The sequence below is a fragment of the Gossypium arboreum genome, chromosome 10 (genome assembly GCF_025698485.1).
Source record: "Gossypium arboreum isolate Shixiya-1 chromosome 10, ASM2569848v2, whole genome shotgun sequence".
In the NCBI taxonomy this organism is placed as follows: Eukaryota; Viridiplantae; Streptophyta; class Magnoliopsida; order Malvales; family Malvaceae; genus Gossypium; species Gossypium arboreum.
This window is the reverse complement of record NC_069079.1, coordinates 15,702,024-15,724,888: the sequence shown is the minus strand read 5'-3', so window position 1 is coordinate 15,724,888 and position 22,865 is coordinate 15,702,024. Positions and strand designations below refer to the sequence as shown.

Genomic DNA, 22,865 nt, shown 5'->3' with positions numbered 1-22,865 from the left:
TATAAATTAAATATTTTATTGTCGTAAAAACAATAAATATGAATTGTTCAAATCAACTGGAGCTATTTCCAATCTTTATCAATTTCGAAATTGAACAATTTAGTTCCTCTCAAAAAATTAGAGCTATTTAATCTTATCAATTTAAAAATGAACAAATAAGAACAATTAATCATAATGTTAATGTTTTCTATCAATTATATCAATTTTAATTGGTATAATAGTAAATTTAACCTTTGATGTTTAATATCTTTTGTAAATGTTGACAGAATGTGTATATCTTGCAAGTTAAATTTATTAAATCAAAACAAAGTTGATAGAATATGTAAATGTTGCAAGCTAAATTTGTTATTATATCAAAAAAATGTGTACAATTGTCAAAAAATATTAACATTCTGATTAATTGTCATTAATTGCTCGCTTTCAAAATTGATAAGGATCAAATTGCTCTATTTTTTAGAGGGAACAAAAAAATTATTTTACCAAGATTTTCAAAAACAACTTATATCTCACTTCTTTTTTTTTTTTTTTTGAGAAAATATCTCGCTAAAATCATAAACCTTATAATTAGGGTGAGTATATATAACATGTATGTTTTGAAACGTTCAGGAACAAACTGTAGAGAAGCAAGGCGATAACGCCACCTTTCCTTCATGCAGTAGGACGTGAACAAACTTGAAAACACCTCCAATTACACAAACTACAAAGCTACATCAAATGCCGATAACACTTCCTCTTTTTATTGATTTACATTTACCAAATATAAGCAATGAACAAATCTAGAAGATGCTTCACATTATCTCTTCTTCTTCACTTCATCGTTCTCTCGCATCAGATCCTATGGGTAGTTGGTGAAACTGTGCAGAACCAGATCAAAAATGAAGACAAACCTTCTTTCTTCCAGGTTGTTTCAAACACCTTTTCTTTGTTGAAGAAATCTCATAAAAATTCTTTGGAAAAAATCAAAACCATTGTCCATGATTTCCGCTTGCAGTTTACTTCATCTAAGCCAGAGTACGATTCCATGAAATTTGTACATTTGTTGAAAGTGATGGGATTTATTTTATGAATGTCAATATATCATTAACATGTTTTGTTCCATATCTTTGACAGTGAAGAAGCAATGAAGGCAAACTTTGAAACAAATAAAGAAAAAGTTCAAGAAACTGAGAAATCTACAGAAAAAACTCTGCAAAATACTGTTGAGAAGGTTGAAGACAAAAAAGAATCCCGTGATGAACTTTAAACAAAACCATAAATCGTATCAGTATACTAATTTATTGTGTTATTTGTAAGTCAGCTTTTCTGTTATAATTATATCATCTTTTAAGTTACTAATATGCATTCGTTCTCCATCCCTGATGTACTTTTCTACTAGCCTAGGTTTATGGCTGAACCTTACAATATTTTAATGTTATTTTAATTCATTGAAATAATTGCTTTTACATCCATTTTCAATCAAATTTTAAAACCAGCTTTTTTTATGTAAACAAAGGGAAGACCATCTGTTAAAACCTTCCTCAAACTTATTAAGGAAATCTTTTGCAGTGGATACTGGAAAGAATAGCTTAGTGAACTTGAACCTGAAGCAATTAGTTCATGCAGATACCTATCAAAGGTGACATCCAACAGATCTGGAAACTGAATCCCAGGATCTCCAATCTCACCAAAAAAAAAAAAAAAAAAAGCATGGTGAACTTGCTTGAGCTAAGCATAATTGAACTTTTTCACTAGCAGATAGCAGTCATTGACAGCATTATGCATAAAACACGGATTGATAATGCTGTGCACCACAAGAAACTCAGATACAATGACATAAGATAAATGGCAAAACAGAATAGCATAACTCAGCTCCGAAGAGGCAGCACAATATAGAAAATAAGATTGAAATTGACTGCTAAGAATCACCCAAAATACTATTGCAAAGAAAAAACTTCCATTCCGACAATCACCCATAATATTCAACATAAAATTGCCTGCGTAGGATCACTACTTTGAGGCCAAGTACTGGGACCGAGATAGCAGTCACTGTAATTAAAGCACTATATTCTACATATATTGATGTTCAAAATCTTAGAGGAAAATGCACTAAGAATTTGAAGCAGAAAGTCTAAGGCATTCACTCTGACACCTTCGAAGGCAAATGTCATTCCAGTTGGGTACCTGATGTTGGTTGACGCAAACAGTACGAGCACAAGCATCGGAGCATGCATCGAGCTCAGACACACCACAGACAGTTACACAAGTGTCACGAATTGGATCTTTTGAAAATGCCCCAACCTTTTTCAGCATTCTCTTTGAAGTGCAGACTCTCTCACAGACAAAAACATCATCTGCAGTCTTCTCCCTTCCTCTGGCACTCTTAATTTTCTGATCTTCGGCATGCCTTTTCTTCATTCTAAAAGCTTGCCCTGCGATAACTGCAGGGATGGCAGCCCCAAGAAGGGACCACCAAACTTCTACCATCACAAATTGCAGTAAGCAACTCCTTTCTTCTTTCCCTTGTCCTCTTCTGCGATGGAAGAGGAAAATACAGCACTTTAACTTCTTATATATATTCATTTCTTGACTGAACATATATAGCAGTTAAATTTAAGAGGCATTTAACTTCACTTTTAACAGATAATTAAGCAAGGGCTATCAAATCTAAAATTACAAAAGAATCACCGAGTGGAAAAGAAAAAAAAGACTTTAAAGGTAGACAATGACAATACTTGGATATCTGCAGTTAGAAAGTTGGATTTTACACTGCCTACCATTGGAAGTTACAGTACATCTACCATTCAATACTTTGAAAGATTGCATATAATACAACATCGCATTACTATAAGAAGCACTTCAGATAAGTGCCACTTGCATTATGTTGTCTGAGAACATCAGAGATATGAAATAAGGAGAGAACCTATGCAATGCTGCTGCTAATGGCTTTAGAACATATACATTTTACATCCCAATATCAACCATTTTTAGCATGTTTCACTTCATATTTCTAACATAAAGCAAGCCACTCATCTAGTATGGAAAGATTTCAAACTAAAACGAAAACATATCCAGACAAGGCCCATTACTGCATTTATCATAGCCAACAGCAATAGAAAGCCTTACAATCCCTTGTATATATGTATAAATATTATCACATAACAATCAAATAGATAATTCCAATTTTAGTAAACTACAAAGCACATTCTTATTTTAGTGAACGAAAAACTACAGCTTTCTCAAACAATCACATAAACAAATTCCCAATTAAATCTCTTCCTCTGCATTTATAAAAAAAAAAAAACACTCTTTCAGAGTGAGCAAAATCCCAAAACTTTTTAGTTTTAAAACCCAATCTATTTTTAACAATATTTAGCAAAAATCCATTTTATTAAAAGAACAAAAGCATCAAATAATGCAGTAACTTAAACCCATTCTGAAGGCATAGTAAAAGCACAGAGAGATTAAAAGCCCGAAAATTTGTTAAACCCATAAAATTTGTACAAATAGGCAAAAGAACAGAAAAAAAAAATAACAGAAATCCAGATGACGACTTACAGGCCAAATTACAAAGAATAGATACTCGACGCTTCCGCTAATCCTAGAGATTTGATTCCTATAAGAAAAAGATACAACTTGAAAGGAAAAAAAAAATTCAGGGTTTCGGAGGAAGTGAAAGGACGAGGGACTGACCTTTGGAGCAGGGTTTTTAGGGGAAATCAGTAAAGAGAGTGAACTGTTTATGTGAGGCTAATTTTATTTAAGTTTTTTTAATTATATGATTATCAAGTCAAATCTTTTATTTTAAAATATAATTTCAATACATCAATTTTAAAATTAAAAATGAAAAATGGAGAAATTAAAATTTCTTAAAATTAAAATACATAGCTTAAATTTTAAATTTATAAAGAGTATAGGGAGTTATATCATATTTTAACCATTTATAAATTATAGTAAATTACACCACAATTTACCCAAATATTGCCCATTTTCTTCTTTTGGTCACCCGACTATCAATTTGTTTAATTTGGTCACCCAACTATTACCTCTTTTCTTTTTTGGATTACTTAACTATCAAATTTTTTAATTTGGTCACCTAACTAATTGAGATTATTTTTTTTTATCCATTTCTATTAACACTACAGCAAAATAGGTTTTTAGCGGTGCCGCTAAAACAATTTGTGGTGTTTTGATAAGCATCACAAAAAACGCCGCTAAATTTTGCAGCGTTTATGTAGAAAAACGCTGCTCCCACAAACACCACTAAAGAACATGAACTTTAATGGCTCTTTCCCTAAAAACGCCGCTAAAAGTCATGTTCTTTAGCAACGTTTTTAGTAAAAGCGCTGCTAAAAGTTATGTTCTTTGGCAGCGTTTGTGGAAAAACGGCACTAACTTTAGCAATTTTTTACCAACCCATTTTCATTCATATAGAACCCAAATTGTCAACATAATTTCCAATAACATCAAATCCAACCAAAAACTATAAATCTAAATGATACTTCAAATCCAACGAAAGAAATATGTATATGATCTAAATTAATAAATGAAATAACAAAATATATTATATTTAAAAGTTATATAATATTCTCACAATAAGAAAACAAACGTCTAAGATGGTGGATTCTATGACTGTTGAAACATCTTTATCATATTCTGAAGCTATAGCCAGAATTCGTCATATTTTCTGTTTCCCTCACTGCTACTTCTACTTTAAGTTGTAGCTGGAGTTCTTCATATTTTCTTTGAGCCTCTGCTTCTCTTGACGATGCCTCCACTTTAAGTTGAGAAATTTGCTCAACTTTGCACGTTTGCATATGAGCCATCTAGTCTCTTAATCTCTGAACTTTAACTTGAGCCTGATTCCTCAAAGACATGTATTGCTGTGAGCTGGATCCAAAATATTGGGTTGGGTTAAAGAAAGATCGTTGGAATCGAACCTGACCATACCTTTCAGGACCTAAAACTTCAGTAATAATTCAGTTATCAATGTTGTCAAGATTAACAGAACTATCACTTGAAACGATCACTTCATACTCCGCCCTTTTATCCTTTAGTTTCTCTTAATAAATTAATCAAAGAGTTAGAAATGAAATATATAATCAAAACAAATGCAACATAACTTAACATTATTTGCATTACAAATGAAAAATTAAACCATTATAATAAAACATGATAAATATTTAAAATAATTTAAATTTTATTAAGTAAATATACCATAATTTCTGCAGCTTCAGTAGTCATAAGAGATCCATCTTTCTTTCTATATGTAATGTCAAAAAGCTGAAGGCGTCCAACTTTTTGACCAAACGACAGTTCCTACAATATAGTAGGAAAAATATTATTTAATAGAAAGTGATTAATATTTGACACAATTAATAAATTCAAAATACCTCATCATCAGCTACACAAGCAAAACTTTTCAACCCGGCTACGTGCGTGAATTTTTGTTTTTGCCTACTTGTAGTTCCAACTTGCTCATGATTCGACATTATGAAATTATTATTACGTATATAGTAAATACTATAAACAAAAATAATATAAGAGTTTGGAAGTACGTAATACCTCTCATTTCTTTGAATTCCAAAATATAACTGCCGGCGAGACATTTCGTAATTTGTCTTCGAGGCTGATATTTTTCTTAAAATATTCCTTCTTTAAATCACTTTTATGGTCTTTCCTTTTTTTCCTAATGCCTTCTTCACATAATTATCCAAGACCTCTAAAGCAAATCTCTCCTACAAATAACACAAGTTTAGAAAGTAAATATAAATAAAACTTAAACCAAAGTATTATAAATTACATTCACCTTATTACCTTAATATTATCGAGAGCTTGATTTTTGTTACTATCAAACATAAGATGCCATGACTCGTAGTTTATAGACAACAAATTGGCATTTTGTGCTATAATGCCCAAGTATCCTGCTAAAAGTCGAGCTTCTGATCCAATAGGCTAACCAAGACTGTTTCTAGCTACTCTGACACGCTCGATAGAATTTAACTCGTATAAAACATTTAATAACGTACATCCTCAAGTTTTGCGCATCCCACCACTTTCAGCTAAAAAAATGATACATTATAATATAAGATTTGAAACAAAAATCAATAATAAAAGTCAACATGCATGTAAATTAAAATTACTATTACTTTGAATTTCTGTAGGTTCATTAGTTGTATTCGGAACACTCGAAGATCCAATAGCAATCTGTTGTTCACTATTTTTTTTTTTTAATTTAGAGGAATTTGAATAATACTTAGATCTCATAATCTTCTTCTAGACATTTTATCTACAATATACATAAAATTGTTGAAATATTAGTAACCAATTACAACAATAATAGTACATATAAAATAGTTGAAATATTTAACAATATCAAGATTTAAACTATAATATTACATATAATTAAAAAATCGTAAAATCTTACTACATCATGATTCGTAAATATCTTCATCCACATCCTGGCGAACCCATTGAAATTGTGTACTAGTACTAGGGATAGTTTCATTTAAGTTTTGTTCTGTAAAAAGAAAAGTTTAAGATCTTTCATTGATGTCATCTCTACTTCTATTGCCCATGTCAAACAAGTCTCTAGGGGTGTTACGGAGTAGAACGTACCAACCCTCATCAGTTGGATCTTTCGAGTGAAATACTTGTTTGACTTGAAAAGAAAATACCTACGGCTCGTCTATCAATTGTTGTCTAGTGTGAATTAATCGAGACAAGTTCACCATTGTAAAACCAAATTGGTCTTTTTTTAATTCCGCGAGCAGTATTAACATCAGCCTAATCACATTGAAATAAGACAATCTTCCGTTTGCCATAGTAATCTAACTTAATAATGTCAGTAAGAAGTCTGTAATACTCCACATTTCCCTCAACAGGATTACTGTCCCTAGCACTAGCATAACTTGTAATTAAAAAATTAACAACTATTCCACAATTTTGAGTCCTCCTCAATCTTTTGCGAAATTTTGTATGAAACTAGAATCCATTAATGAGGAAGGCAGTATATCTTTTTACTACTTTATTCGGACCTTAGGAAAGTCATTTAACTTCGTCATTGACGTTCTTTCCACTCCAAACCTATTGAATTGAAAGTAAATTGATTAATTATAAATGTTATACGAAAACATTATTATTTGTCAATGAAAGCTTCAGTTCCATACCGTTTTCCCTAACCATTCATGAAAAGATTCTTTGAATAACTTATGAATCTCTCAATGTTGTAATCTTTGGGAGCATGAATGAGATCTCAAGACTTGTTGTACTCACTACGTTAAAAAGTGTATTACTTGGTTAGGAGATAAACAAATTAAAAAGATGAATATTTGTCAAATTCTAAACCGTACTTGCGTAATGGTTCAATTGAATCATGGTGAAAAAGAACATATCGATGTGCTTGTACCCAAGATCTATCATTTAAGTGTACAATTTCAACTTTACCAATTAGTTCTCCATAACTTCGAAATAGATAAGTTTCGACATTTCTACTTGGTCTATTTAGTCTTGTTTCAACATCTTCTAAATATCTAGAACAGAAAGTCATACACTCATTTACCAAGTAACCTTTAGTAATTGATCCTTCTAAATAACGCTTATTACGATAATAAGACTTCAATTTGCATAGGAACCTAAACACGATATACAACATTATCAAAAGTTGCAACTAAAGGTATATTCATGAATAAATGAAAACTTTACAATTAAATTAGCACCTCTCTATAGGATACATCCACCGATAGAAAACTGGTCCACCAAGTTTTGCTTCATGAGGGAGATGGATTAGAAAGTGCACCATAATAGTGAAGAACGAAGATGGAAAGATCTTCTCCAAATTGCATAAAATTAAGGTGGCTCGATCTTTTACTTTCTCAAGTTCTTCAACAATCAAAATTTTGCCATAAATAGATTTCATTATATTGGATAATTCAATTATACAAGACGTCACCTTTTTTGACATACAACACCGTAAAACAACTGGTAGTAAATCTTGCATCAAGATGTGATAATCATGTGATTTTAAGGAATATATTATTCAATCTTTAAGACTCACACATCGAGATATATTTGATGCATATGCATCTGGGACCTTTATATCCTTCAACACCGTGCAAAATACTTCTTTTTCTTTCTTCGGCATTGCAAAAATAGAAAGCAGTAACCAAGACTTTCTATTCGGAAGTAATTAGGGATGAAGATCACGTTGAATTCTCATGTCAACTAGATCAAGTCGACTCTAAAGATTGTCTTTAAATTTTTTATCGACATTTAAAATTGTCCCGATAATGTTCTTGCAAACATGTTTTTCAATATGCATGACATCAAGATTGTGTCGCAAAATGTGATGGTCCAAATAAGGCAACTCAAAAAAAATACTTCTATTTTTCCATAAGTCCGCCTCATTAGGATCATCCTCTTCATCAGATTCATCATCAATCTGTCGGTCAACATCGCCAACATACACCTCCCCCGGTCTTCTCTTTGTTTGTGTGTTGGGTGGTTGATTCATTTTCCAATAACTAAAATTGATATCTTTTAACATGAATAAGATTTCAGATCCAATGGTCTACCCAAAAGCTTCTCTGAACTCCTTAGTACTATCAAATAGAGTCCTTTGAAATCTAAATTTATGATTTCTATCTAACCAGCAACAATGCCTCATATAAAAGAACTTCCCATTATAACCATTCCAAACATGTTTGCACCGCACAACAAGGACAAGTATAATGTATTTTGGTACTCCAACCAGATAAATTAGAATAAGCCGGGACATTATTAATAGTCTACAATAAAGCTGCACGTAAATAAAAGTTCTCATTTCTCAAGACATCACATGTTTCAACACCCGCCCATAACTATTTCAACTCTTCAACAAGTGGCTACATATAAATGTTAATATCATTCTCAAGACCTTTCTTTCCAGGGATAATCATAAATAAGATAAAAGAAGATTGCTTTATGCAAATCCACAGAGACAAATTGTAAGGAACAAGCACTATAGGCCAAGTACTGTATGAAGTACTCTTGATTTTAAAAGGATTAAATCCATTAGATGCTAGCCCAAGCCTCACATTCCAAGGATCGCTTGCAAAGCTTGGAAATTTACTGTCAAATGATTTCCAAGCTAAAGAATCCACAAGATGCCTTAATAATCCATCATCAGTTCATTGATCATGATGCCACCTCATAGACTCGGCAGTTTTTGATGACATGAAAAGTTTTTGAAGCCTTGGTATTGGTGGAAAATACCGCAAAATTTTTATTGGCTTCTTTCTTGACTGTGCCTCACCTTCATCCTCATTCACATCTTCTATATTCATATTCATCCAACGAGATTTACCGCAAACATGACAAGACTGTCCAATCACCCCAATACAACATGCAGTCATTTGGACAATTATGAATTTTGCTGTATCCAAGGCCTAAATCTTTTATCAATTTCTTCATATCTTTGCATGAATGATGGATTTTTGCAAACAGAAACATCTCTCTCAAAAACTCTAACAGCAGTGTCAAAGAGTTTCTAGTACACCCTCTCAAACATTTTAAGTGAAAAAGAAGAATGTAGAATGACAGTTTTGAAATTTTCAATCCCTCATAAAGTTCTTCATTCATTTCATTAAGTAACTTGTAGAACTTCGTCGTTTCTCCATTTGGGTTTTCATCAGGTACACTTCTTCATGTTTCGATAAAAGCATTTCCACCGATATCACAATCATCGGATGTAATAATTTCAGGTGAAACGATTGCAAACCATGATTGAGCATATTAAATGCATCCCGCAACATACCTTCCATGTCATATTCTCTGACAGACCGGTGGTAAGCATTATGAGGATAAGCTGGATTAATTGTTGAATAGGTTCTACGAAGTGTACACTCTCCATGGAAAATCTATTTTTATACCCCCGAATAAAGCCATCAACAATTAGATGTTCGTAGACAACTTCACGAATATTCCAATTGATGTTGCCACACTTCTTACACGAGCAAAGAATCATATTCTCTTGGCTTACATTTTGAAATGAAAAATTTAGAAAAGTTTGTACTCCATTTCGATAGTCGTTGCTTAACATTGACAAATTCATTCAACTTTTATCCATTTCATAGTTCTTGAAGTCTAAAATTGACAATAAATTACGGTTACTTAAGTATTCTAAATTGATTTAAATCATGTCATTGTACTCAAATAGATAATATATATATATCAAGTATCAAGAATCTAATAGGTGTAAACTAATTACGTAAGTTGTTTATTTATAAGTATAATTAAGAGTAGCAAAAACAATAGTGTTGCCCAAATTTATGTGATTTTTATATATTTTGATCCAAAATTTTATGTAAGTTATGATATGATATATATTTATGTATTATGTAAGTTATGTAAGTTATGATATGATATATATATTTATGTAAGTTATGTAATTTATGATATAATACATATTTTTGTATTATATAAATTATGTAAGTTATGATCCAAAGTTTTTTATTCTTTGAATGTTTATGTTAGTTATGATTATCATCTTTAAATTTTAACTTTAAATTTTAACCCTTTAATTATACTCTTTTAATTTTTAATTTTTGTTTTTATCACCTTTATGTTTACTATACTTAAAAGGACAAAATTAACAAATTAATAATTATATGTTAATAAAGTTACTAATTGTTAATTTTTCATCTATTTTGAGTTAGTATTTAAATTAAATTTCATGAACTTTTTAACTTTATACTACACATTAAAATCGATCAATTTATTTTTATGATAATATTTATGAAAAATATTAAAATAATTTTAACATTAAGATAAATATTATTTTCCTTTAAAAATTTATTTTAATTAAAAATATTTATTTCTATGATAAATATTATATTATGTTTTATTTTTGAAATTTATACTTTAAACTATATACTTTTAAGGATAAATAAAAATATTATTTAAATTAATTTTTCTATAAAAATTTTAATGTTAAAACTAAATATTAAAATTAATGAATTTAAAATTAGAATTTAAAATAATAAATTAATAATACAATTAGTTATCATATTGCTCTTCTAATTTGTAATTTTTATTTAGCTCTTATCATGAGATAATAATTAATATAAAATATTTTTAAGAAAACAATTACTTTAAAATTTTAATATCCTTGAAATGAGTAATTTTATTAGAAGAAAATTAATTTTAATTTTAAATTGGAAATATGATATTAATTTAAGCCATTTTAATTAGTAACTAATTTATTTCAAATGAGTAAATTTTTGTTCCTCAACACGAAGAAATAATAATATATAATAATAAATTTAGATCTTAATATTTATATTTTTTTCAATTTAATCCTTATTATTTTAGATAAATTTAAAATTATAAAAATTAAAATTAAAATTAAAAATATAAAAAGTTCATTGAAATTCAAAATATTAAAATTAAAATGCATTCATATCACCAATATTAAAATAAAACTGCCCTTAAGCTGAGTCTTAGGCTTATTCATGCTAGGTACATACGCATCACCTCTTTTTCAAACATTAACTAAGCTTAGATTCAATAGCTACTTATGTGATAGTGGTCGAAGACTAAAAAAAATAGTAATGAAAAACAACCATTAATTCTAGTCTATACCAAGTATTCAAAAGGATAGCGCACCTTCGCAACAAACTGCAACCTGCACTAGGACAATGTTATCTGCCAACTAATGCTAATAACTATGTATCTCCAAACCCAAACTTAAATGTTTCCCGAAACCAAAATCCTGCAATAAAACAAATCCACATTCATAAACCCAGTACAGTAGATATTCACACCAAGTGCTAGCAAATATTTACCTAAATCAGCTTGCAAATAGAAAACAAAAATTTGTGAAGCGTCCTCAAATGCTAAAAAATTTCCTAAACAACAATCTAACACAACTAATCAAGAGGTTGGCAACATTTCATCAAAGGAGAAAATAAAAAATAAGTACAAGTAAAGAGAAAGCAGCAGTTATAAAAATATGGGTGAAATTCACTGCTATTACCTTTACACACTTTGGCCTGTTTAATTCGGTCTCACCAAAAATGAGAAAGAAATAGAATATTTAGAGCTTAGTAACTGCACTGCAAAATCGTGCCCTATATCAAAAACTTGTTGATGTAATCACATAACATAACTATATGTGGCTATTTTAATCACATAAGAAACTTAATAAGTGAACTGAAAACCAGTAACATAACAAAGCCATAGACTAAGCTATCTGACAAATATAATGCGTAGATTATGCTGAGAAGTAAAATACTTGAGACATCACCATTTCAATACATACAATGAAGAATCAGACAAGCTGAAACAGGAAATCACAATAAAAACAATTTCCACAAATCTGAGCATGCACACAAACAAACATCTCTATTCAGATGATTAAAGAAGACCCTGGGGTCAGTAAAATGTTCCAACATTAATCAGATAAAAAAATTAGTTGCAGATCATAGGTTCTACAACTGGCTCAAGTGAAAGAAGGAACAAAAGGAATTAAAAAGAATGTCAATTTCATGGAATAACCAATTACAAAAAGTGTGAACTAATGGTATTAAAAATATTCTTCTTTTCATTATCATTTGCTTCTTCCTTTTCCATTCATTTTCCAACATGTTATTGTGGATAATTGTAAGTGAATACTCCCAATATTCCAAACAAACATGCTCCATTTCTTAAGTATGAAATAAGAAAAAGTCCTATATGATAATAAAAGCATTAGACATATTCATAAGATGAGCATATTACTAACATAATAATATATAGGTGCCCCATGCAGATGAGGTTTTCGGGAAGAACAATAACAGCCTCTCATATCCCACAGTTATCTTTGTTATCACTCAATACAAAGGTAGTTTGGTGCATTTTCCTCTGTTATTCGACATCAAAGGACAAGTTGAATATAATAGTTTCAAACACAAGGAGAGGGAAAAAACCAACTTACAAGCCACAAAAAAACATGTAACATACTAGAAAATAGAACAAAGCTTTGAGAAGCATGAACAAACAAAGTAAATAAATCCTTACTAATCATGCTAAATAGAATTGGGAATATAAAAAATAAATCATCCCCATATATAAACAAATTAAATACAAATACACTAAATCATTAATAAGACCATGATCATAATGAGGCACAGTATAAAACTTCATAAATATGTTGTCAAGGTGATTATCTTTCTTTCTAGAAAGAACAAAGCCGTAGACTAAGTTATCTGACAAATATAACACGCAGATCATGCTGAGAAGTAAAATATTTGAGACATCATCATTTCAATACATATCAATTCTTCGTTTAGCTGGGGATAACAAGTTAATAGCTTCTGGTGTATACATTACAACTGTACAACTCAAAATGATAGGTGTATCCACTAGCACACCATGCACGACTAAAGAAGGAAAACAAAATATAAGAAATGATGACATGCATATAGAGTATGACTCAAGTGGCCTTGTCATCCAAAGTGTTTAGCTGGAAAATGAGATCTAACCGCTTAGAGCCCCACATGCTCTAATTATCCAAAAATGGAATATAAAAAGCCCTGAAAATCCCCCAAAAGCAAACATTAAAGAATTCAAATTATCAAATTTCATACTTTTGAAATTTTCTATAAAGGCAATCCAACTCATAACTACAGAAGCTAACACCGAAGCCTTAAAGTTAAACTTACATTGCAATACAATTCATATTAAAAAATCTAAGATTAATCACTAATTAACTGCAATACTAACAAATGACGAAACTATCCATATAATAATTAAAAAAAAAAAGAATTCGTACCAATTTCATAAACCCTAATTTGATAAATATGGAAGAGACAAAGAGGAAAGTGACATGTAACCGAAAGAAAAAAGTTTTAATGAACAAAACTAAAGTTAAACGAGGAAAAAATCGAATAGAATATTTTACCTTTTGAAGTGGTGGCGGAGAGAAATAAGCGAAGAATTTCCATCCAAAAATTGGGCTCAAACAAAAAGTTACTTAACTAAAAAATAGAATGAATTTAAAAAAAAAGATATAAAAAAATAGAATGAAATGAAAACTTACCCAAATTTTTTTGGTTTCGGCGAAGAGAACGGCGATGAGTAATTTTTTGTTGTTGTTGGTGAAGAATTTATACAGAAGAGAAAAGGGTTAGGATTTGAAAGATGACAAAAAGAAGGGGATTTGGGTAAAATAGTTAGGGATTTCAATCAGTTAAGGGAAATTGGGGAAAAGAAATTAGGGAAGAAATAAAGGGATTTGGGAAAAATAACTTATGGGTATCGGGGAAATCTGATTTGGGGAAAAACTAAAGGAATTTCGGGGCTAACAAAACGACACCGTTTAAGTCAACTTTAATAAAAATTCGCGGCATTTATGAAAAACGCCACTAATGTATAATTTTTTCGGCGTTTTAGTCCAAACCCCACTAAAAACGATGCCATTTCAAAATTTTAATACATATTCGCGGCATTTTTGGTCTAAACGTCGCTATTGCTTCCTTTTGCGACGTTTATAATAAAAATGCCGCTATAACTCTAACCTTTGGCAGCGTTTTCCGATTAGCGCCACTGATGTGTAACTTTTGCGGTATTTTTGGTCCAAATGCCACTAAAAACGCCACTAAAAGCTTAATTTCCTGTAATGTAAGTGACGTGGGTGACCAAATTAAAAAAAATATTTGAGTGCTGAAAAAAAGGACAATAATTGAATGACTAAATTAAAAAATTAATAGTTAAGTTAAAAAAATATTAATTAAATGATCTACGATGTAGTTTACCCTATAAATTACGAATCAATTGTGGATGTTAATTGGTTGACGTACCATTCACTTTGCTTACCTGTCAAGCTTCAAACAAATTAAATTTTTTTATGAGCTTCAAACAAGTTATTTAGACATTGATATTGTGAATTTTTCAAAAAATTAGATAAAATAAAATTTCATATTAATTTAATATGGAACATGAATTAATTGTAAAATATGTCGTTTCAAGTTAGCCTTGTGGAAATAAAATTTGTAGTCTTCAATAGCCAAACAACTTTGTGGATTAAACTCGAAAGTAAACAAAGTCAATATCACATTAGAAAAGATAATAAAATTATCAATTGGTTTATAATTTTTAAAACCTAAGGATTATCAACAAAATTAATGGTAAGAAATGCATTGAATTGGGAAGCTGATATATCATCTTAATCTAGTTAACATTTGAAAACAAAATTGAAGTATTTTATAAAAATATAATATATATATTGTGAAAATAAAATAAAATAAAGAACACATGATTTTTACGTGGAAATCCTTTTGGGAAAAAACTACGGGCAGAGGAGAAGAAAATTCACTATGTCGAATTCGAATTATTACAAGAGGAACAAATTATGTCTATTATAGGCTTGTAAAGCCATATTCTAGTAAGATTAAAATACCTTATTCTAATCAATATAAAATAGATGGAGTTTAATAAGGTTTAAAAAACCTTATTCTAAAATAAAATAAAAGAAAGTGTAGTTCTATATAGATTTTACTTTTATTTTATTTTACCACTGTATTTTATCTAAATAAGATTCGGGTCATTTAATTCTAACAATCTCCACCTCGACACGAATTCTCAATGAACAAGTTCTTCATTGTGAACTCTCAATGAGCAAGTTCTCCACCTCTTCCATAAAATCCCTTAAGGGTTTAACTTCAACAATGAACACCAACCAAGTCTAAGCAATGCTCAAACTTGGTTATAGGAAGTGACTTAGTTATTATATCTGCTGGATTTTCATGAGTACTAATTTTGCTCACAACAATATCACCACGAGCAATAAGATCACGAACAAAATGATACCGAACATCAATGTGTTTTGTCCTCTCAGAAACATTTGATCTTTTATAAGGAAGATTGCACTCTGACTGTCACAAAATACTGTACTGATTTGAAGGTCTTCATTGAGTTCACTAAAGAGTCCCTTCAACCAAATAGCTTCTTTAAAAGCCTCAGTAATCGACATGTACTCAGCTTCAGTGGTAGACAAAGCAACTATAGTTTGCAAAGTTGCTTTCCAACTAATTGTACAACCTCCGATTGTAAAGACATAACCTGTGAGAGATCTTCTTCTATCAAGGTCTCTAGTAAAATCAGCATCAACATACCCAATGACTCCATCTCTAATTTTTCCAAACTATAAGCAGACATCAATAGTACCTCGTAAGTATCTTAAAATCTACTGAACTACTTTCCAGTGTTCATTACAGGGATTCTTCATGTATCTGCTAACTGCACTGACTGCATATGATAAATCTGATGTAAACAAACCATAGCATATATGAGAGATCCCACTGCACTAGAGTATGGAACATGTGACATGTACTCAATCTCATCATCTGATTGTGGAGACAAAGCCGATGAAAGCCTGAAATGGGCTACTAAAAGAGTACTAATAGGCTTAGCACTCTACATATTGAACCTGCAAAGAACTTTCTCAATGTACCCTTTTTGACTTAGGTGCAATTTACTTGCTTTTCTATCTCTGAGAATCTCCATACCAAGTATCTTCTTTACTGGTCCCAAATCTTTCATCTCAAATTCTTCACTTAGTTGGGCTTTGACCTTTCTTATCTCTCCTTTATCTTTTGCTGCTATCAATATGTCATCAATATAAAGAAGTAGATATACGAAAGAACCATCACTATTTTTCTTAAAGTAAACACAACTGTCAAAACTACTTCTTTTGAAATCATGAGAAGTCATAAAGGAATCAAACTTCTAGTACCACTATCTTGGTGACTGTTTCAAATCGTAAAGGGACTTTTTCAGCAAGCAAACATAGTCCTTTTTTCTGAGACTGTAAAACCATCTGGTTGTTGCATGTAAATGTCCTCATCAAGTTCTCCATGCAAAAATGCAATTTTTACATCTAACTGCTCAAGCTCCAAATCATGCATGGCCACAATACCAACCAAAGCTTGAATTGAACTATGCTTCACAACTGGGGAGAACACATCTGTGAAGTCCATTCCTGGAATTTGACTGCAACCCTTTGCAACAAGTCTTGCTTTATATCTGGATTCTTCAACTTCTGGAGTCCCTTTTTTCTTTTTAAATACCCATTTACAACGAACAACCTTTTTACCTTTAGGAAGTTTCACAAGATCCCATGTTCTGTTTTTGTGGAGTGATTCCATCTCTTCTTGCATAGTAGACATCCACTTTTTTGAATCTTCACAATTAACTGCCTCAGAATAATTAGATGGCTCTCGGTTTGCATCTATATCTTCAACCATATTTAAAGCATAAGCAACCAGATTAGCCTCGACATACTTCTTTGGAGGTTTAATTTCTCTTCTAGTTTTGTTTTTGGCAATAGAGTATTGTGGTGAAGAAGCAACTCTATTATCAATTTTTGTACTGGCTTGAGAAGTTGACTCTGTATTAATTTGATGCTTCACCTGCTTTTGATTTTCTTTATTGGAAGAATCTTTAAGAAATAAGTTAAGTAGCATAGCATTTTCATCAAAAACGACATCTTTGCTAATCACAACTTTTTCTATTTTTAGGACACCATAACTTATACCCTTTTACACCGGCTTTATAACCAAGAAAAACACATTTAATGGATCTCAGTTTCAATTTTCCATTATCAATATGAGCATACGCAGGACACCTAAAGATCTTTAAGTCAGAATAGTTAACAGGATTACCAGACCATACCTCTTGTGGAGTCTTTTTCTCAATGGCAAAGGATGAAGATTGGTTGATCAAAAAACATGCAGTAGAGGCTACTTCTGCCCAAAACGACTTCGGTAAGTTGGCTTTTGACAACATACATCAAGCCTTCTCCATGATCGTTCTATTCACTCGTTCTGCAACGCTGTTTTGCTGTGGAGTATGACTAACTATCAAGTGTTTCACGATCTCTTCTGACTTGCACAATCTATTAAACTCATCAGAACAGAACTCTAAGCCATTGTCTGCGTGGAGGTATTTTATTTATCTTTCCTTTTGTTTTTCAATCATAATTTTCCAAGACTTAAATGCGGAAAACACATCGCTTTTCTGCTTCAGGAAGAACGCCCAAAATTTTCTGAAAAAATCATCAATAAAAGTTAGCATATAATTAGCTCCACCTCTCGAAAGAACTCTAGATAGCCCCTACAGATCAGAATGAATATACTCCAACGTTCCCTTCATGTTATGGATTCCTCTGGTGAATCGAACTCTCTTTTGCTTCCTAAAAACACAATGCTCACAGAACTTCATTTTACAAATTCCTTGCCTATCAAGAAGTCCTCTTTTACTCAATTCTGTCATGCCATTCTCACTCATATGCCCTAGGCTCATATGCCAAAGTTTAGTAATATCATCATCTGATAAGCAAGAGGAAGTGACAGCTACATCATCAGTAACAGTAGAACCTTACAAAACATATAACTTGGTAGTCTTTCTCTGCCCTTTCATCACAACAAGGGAACCTTTGGAAATTTTTAAAACTCTACTTTCAGCTGTGTATCTTTACCCTTTTGAATCAAGAGTACTCAACGAAATTAAATTTCTCTTCAATTCTGGAACATGTCGTACGTCACTAAGTGTTCTGACAACTCCATCAAACATCTTAATTTTAATTGTTCCAACACCTATGATTTTACACGAAGTATTATTTCTCATCAAAATAACACATTCAGACACTGTTTGTAAGTTTTAAACCAATCCCGATTAGGACTCACGTGGAAGTGCAGCCTAAATCAAGTATCCGCTCCTCGCTCACTTTAGAATTGTTGACAGAAGCAACTAGAAGTTCACCATTGCTGTAGTCTTCTACAACATCAGCTTCATCGAAATGTTCTAGTTGTTTTCCCTTTTGATTCGCAGCCTCTCTTTTAATCTTGTTCTGTAGCTTATAGCACTCAGATTTAATGTGCCCTTTCTTCTTGCAGAAGTTACAAGTTTTACCTCTATTTGAAGACTTCGATCTACCCTTAGATTTATCGCGAGGATTCCGTTCCTGTGTCCTTCCACGATCATCATCAACATTCCGATCTTGTCTCCCAAAAACAATGAGACCTTCTCCCTAAGAGTCGGGTTTAACCACAAGATGCTTCATCTTATCATACGAGGTCAAAAAATCATAAACCTCATCAACTGTGAGAGACTCGCGGCTATATAAAATCGTATCTCTAAAGGTTGAATAAGACGGGAGCGATTAACAAAGTAGAATCAACCCTAGATCTTCCTTATCATACTGAACCTCCATGGCCTTCAAGTTTGAGAGAATTTTTTTAAACACTGTTAAGTGTTAGTGTACAGATGCACCTTCCTCCAAACGATGAGCATAAAGACGCTGCTTCATATGTAACTTACTTGTTAGAGTTTTCGACATACATATTTGTTCCAATCTATTCCATAATGCAGTGGCGGTCTTCCCCTTCATCACATCCTGCAAAATTTCGTTGGACAAATGTAGATGTAATTGTGTTAACACCTTTCGATCCTTACGCTTCTTCTCTTCATCTGTTAATGTCGAAAGCATCTTATCTATCCCTAGTAGGGCATCCTCCAGATCCATTTGCGCAAGAACTGCTTGCATCTTAATCTGCCACAACGCAAATCTGGTGTTGCAATCCAACAGTGGAATTTCATACTTCAAAGACGCCATTACCGTGATCGAGATGAACAACTCGGAAGTTCTGATACCAATTTGTGAAAAGTAAAATAAAATAAAATAAGAACACACAGATTTTTACGTGGAAACCCTTTTGGGAAAAAATCACGGGCAGAGGAGAAGAAAATTCACTATGTCGAATTCGAATCATTACAAGAAGAATAGATTATGTCTATTTATAGGCTTGTAAAGCCATATTCTAGTAAGATTGAAACACCTTATTCTAATCAATATAAAATAAATGGAGTTTAATAAGGTTTAAAAACCTTATTCTAAAATAAAATAAAAGAAGTGTAGTTCTATATGGATTTTACTTTTATTTTATTTTACCACCGTATTTTATTTAAATAAGGATTCGGGTTATTTAATTCTAATATATATATATATATATATATATATATATATATATATAAGAAAAATGTGATTGATGCTATTACTTTTTCTTGGATTCGTGAAAGTAATGTTTTGAATATGGTAAAACATTTTCTTAAATTGGTGACTAAATGTGTTTACAGGCACTAATAAAATAGACCCCATATATACTATACATATAATTACGTAAAATATGTAAAGTAGATGGCCATGTTAAGCAAACATGATGATTAGAAGAAGCATCTCCTAATAAACAATACATACATGTATTTATGTATGTATATATTTTTGTTTTTTCTTGTAGAAGAAGAAGAGGATGGAGAAGCTTGCTAGGTCCAAGCATTTGGAGGCATTTGATTATAATAAACCGTGAAAGGGCTGTCATGATTGTGAGAACCTTCGTAGGTAGTTATCACAAAACTATGGTCATCTCTGTCCCTTTCTATCCTCTTCTTCACATTGCATCCTCCACCTGAACATTTATAATAGTTCCTGCATAATATATAATAGTTATTCATATAGGCTTATCGTTCATGAACTACCCAAGAAGAAAGTTGGGAATACAGTAGTAACACATAACTTCATAGCCATATTCGTATGCAAATGTTATTTTTTATGTATAAGTTATTGTTTATAATGGGGTTATTTTTCTTCATCTATAATCCCACCCTTTTCCTCTGTTTTAAGATTCAAGCACAAGACTTTAAACTTAGAGTCTAAAATTCAAAACTCAAAGCTGTTTAGTAGGTCATGAAAGACACACAAATGTACATATAATCTTGTTAGCGTATGCATATTATATAAAGCTTAGAGAGTGTATGGTTGTTTAAGTGATTCTATATATAACATAATTATCTAGATAGATATTACAGCTTAGCTGCTGCTGATGATGATGATGATGCAGCCCATTGTGTGTGTGTGGAGTGAACTATTAACTAATGCCTCTTGCATTGATTCGCAATCTACTTCATGGATGATTGAATGATGATGGTACTTAGTTTATGGGGCGTCCCAACTTGGCTCCCCTTCACCCATTTATGCTACTATCCTACTCTATGATGTGATGGATTTAATTTAATTCATCGCCATTTTATATTATATAAGAAAAATATTATAGATAATATAAGATTAAAAAACTGTAGATATTTTGAATTGATTCATTGTAACTTCTATTTTAAGAAGAATATATTATTTTAAGTTCTTTTGTGATAATTTAAAGTTTTGAGTACATACCAAGTTAATTCATATAATAAGAAAGAAATTATTAAAAGATTCAATGTATAAGTTTTTGACATGAGGGACCTGTGAGAGACACACTAATCTTAATATTTTAGCATGAACGTCTACCAATATTGCAGTCGTATCTTGGATTCCAATTTTTTTTGAGAATAATTCAAAAAATAAATTGAAACCTCTTAAAAAATCCTAAAAGTTTAGTCTTATTCAATAGTCGAAACCACCAAATTAGGTGGAGCTTCAAGAAGCTGAAGAGATAATTTCCAAGAGAGACTAATTTTTGTCAGTTGATCCACAATTAAATTACACTCATTAGCAACATACTAACATATTACAATAAATTATTATTTTTTAAATAATAATAACAAAATCCAACATGCAACCGGTAATTTTATGAGACGCAGGTTGTCTGCATAGTTGAATTATATATAATTTTCAAATGATCACGAGAAAGAAATGTGAGAAAATTATTAAGTTATTTATGAAGTTGAAACTATAATATATCGAATGAATTAATATAAATCACCAAAATGTGTTCATCACTTGATGCAATAAGGTAAAGGCAACGTCCCAAAATAACTTATATATTTTATCTTAATTAATTTGTACAAAATTTACCTTGGATTTGGGCTGTTCTTCACATACTTTTTCCCATATTTCCTCCATTTATATCCATCATCCATGACTTCTATCTCCGATTTCGTTCTAAATGCAACCCGATGCCTCTGTTCCAACTTCTTTTCCCTCGTTTCAGTCTTGCATTTTCTATAAATTTTTAGGAAAAATAAAAAAGAAGACCCATTATTGCTTAAACAAGAATGAAAACTATTACTATTTACTTAATTATTTACTTCTTTTTATGGGTTTTCAAGAAGAAAGTGAAAAAAAAAAGAAAAAAGAAAAAAGAAAGAAGAAAAAGAGCTTATATCACTTGCATGATGGGGGTTTTTGATGTTGCACCACTAACTTCGTTAGCTCCTCCCAAGCCCTTCTCCAACGATTCTATACTTTGCGATGATGAGTCTTCCTCGAAAACCCCACCGTCGAGCATAAGATAATCCGACAGCTCGAACTCGGTCACCGGATCCAAGTAATCGGGATAGAAGGTGATATTAAGGTTAGGGTTTGAGCTCTCCCGAGAGAAGTCCATTAATTTGCAAGGAGAGGTGGACTTTGGTCTTTGACAGTGTGTAGGAAGGCAAACTCGTTAGGCATAGATTCAACTATTTTATGCAATTTATATTTCATAAAAATATTCTAATTAAATAATTATCTTTCTCCCTTCATGGACATTTCCTGGAGGGATGCGTCGAAGGTGCTTAAGTTCTGCCACGTGTCCCGATCTGTTGAATGACGTCATGTGCATGACGTATGGGATAAACTTTAGTGCATTCGAATCTGGGACCACTTAAATGATACTCAATCTGTTTCTTTTTTTGTCCTTTATAAGTTGGAACCGCTGTTAGTAGAAAGTATTGTGTCTAAGCTCCTTAGATCACAAATTTTAGCACATATGGGTTCCATATTTAAGTGGCTCTTTCTGATCGGATATTTAACTTGCAATTCGTTGCACACATTCGAGATGTTTAAATTTGTGGTTTGTACTGTTAATGGCAGTAGGTTTTGAATTTTTTCGCTGCATGTT

General features: G+C 31.5%; 4 protein-coding genes across 24 annotated transcripts; 1 reads left to right on the top strand and 3 right to left on the bottom strand.

Moving 5' to 3' along the window:
* Nucleotides 1-610: 610 nt before the first annotated feature.
* LOC108488861 (uncharacterized) lies at nucleotides 611-1,433 on the top strand. The gene is made up of 2 exons (XM_017793142.2): nucleotides 611-1,011; nucleotides 1,111-1,433. Exons 1-2 carry the CDS (start codon nucleotides 767-769, stop codon nucleotides 1,241-1,243), a joined length of 378 nt encoding a protein of 125 aa, XP_017648631.1. The 5' UTR covers nucleotides 611-766; the 3' UTR covers nucleotides 1,244-1,433.
* Nucleotides 1,434-1,911: 478 nt separating this feature from the next.
* LOC108488370 (uncharacterized protein At5g64816-like) lies at nucleotides 1,912-3,768 on the bottom strand. 3 transcript variants are annotated; one of them, XM_017792653.2, is made up of 3 exons: nucleotides 3,670-3,753; nucleotides 3,535-3,592; nucleotides 1,912-2,509 (listed from the first exon to the last, which is right to left on the bottom strand). In XM_017792653.2, exon 3 carries the CDS (start codon nucleotides 2,461-2,463, stop codon nucleotides 2,086-2,088), a length of 378 nt encoding a protein of 125 aa, XP_017648142.1. In that variant the 5' UTR covers nucleotides 2,464-2,509; nucleotides 3,535-3,592; nucleotides 3,670-3,753; the 3' UTR covers nucleotides 1,912-2,085. The 3 variants fall into 3 exon arrangements, with proteins under 3 accessions (XP_017648142.1, XP_017648140.1, XP_017648141.1); XM_017792651.2 differs by lacking the exon at nucleotides 3,535-3,592 and having other exon boundaries at nucleotides 3,670-3,768; XM_017792652.2 differs by having other exon boundaries at nucleotides 3,535-3,745.
* A 755-nt stretch (nucleotides 3,769-4,523) lies between these two features.
* Nucleotides 4,524-14,291, bottom strand: LOC108489474 (uncharacterized). Of its 19 annotated transcripts, none has more exons than XR_008272868.1 (8): nucleotides 13,895-14,291; nucleotides 11,990-12,068; nucleotides 11,799-11,873; nucleotides 11,620-11,725; nucleotides 5,794-6,038; nucleotides 5,370-5,714; nucleotides 5,194-5,295; nucleotides 4,524-4,866 (listed from the first exon to the last, which is right to left on the bottom strand). XR_008272868.1 is itself a non-coding variant. In XM_053020713.1 (4 exons), exons 2-4 carry the CDS (start codon nucleotides 5,583-5,585, stop codon nucleotides 4,825-4,827), a joined length of 360 nt encoding a protein of 119 aa, XP_052876673.1. In that variant the 5' UTR covers nucleotides 5,586-5,714; nucleotides 5,794-6,038; the 3' UTR covers nucleotides 4,524-4,824. The 19 variants fall into 19 exon arrangements, 1 of the variants encoding a protein (XP_052876673.1); XR_008272871.1 differs by having other exon boundaries at nucleotides 11,799-11,861; XR_008272869.1 differs by lacking the exon at nucleotides 11,799-11,873 and adding an exon at nucleotides 4,927-5,038 and having other exon boundaries at nucleotides 4,524-4,835.
* Nucleotides 14,292-20,075: 5,784 nt separating this feature from the next.
* LOC108488913 (probable WRKY transcription factor 51) lies at nucleotides 20,076-22,462 on the bottom strand. Its single transcript, XM_017793188.2, has 3 exons — nucleotides 22,156-22,462; nucleotides 21,839-21,985; nucleotides 20,076-20,476 (listed from the first exon to the last, which is right to left on the bottom strand). The coding sequence occupies exons 1-3, from the start codon at nucleotides 22,368-22,370 to the stop codon at nucleotides 20,314-20,316; spliced, it is 525 nt and encodes a 174-aa protein (XP_017648677.1). The 5' UTR covers nucleotides 22,371-22,462; the 3' UTR covers nucleotides 20,076-20,313.
* Nucleotides 22,463-22,865: the final 403 nt, after the last annotated feature.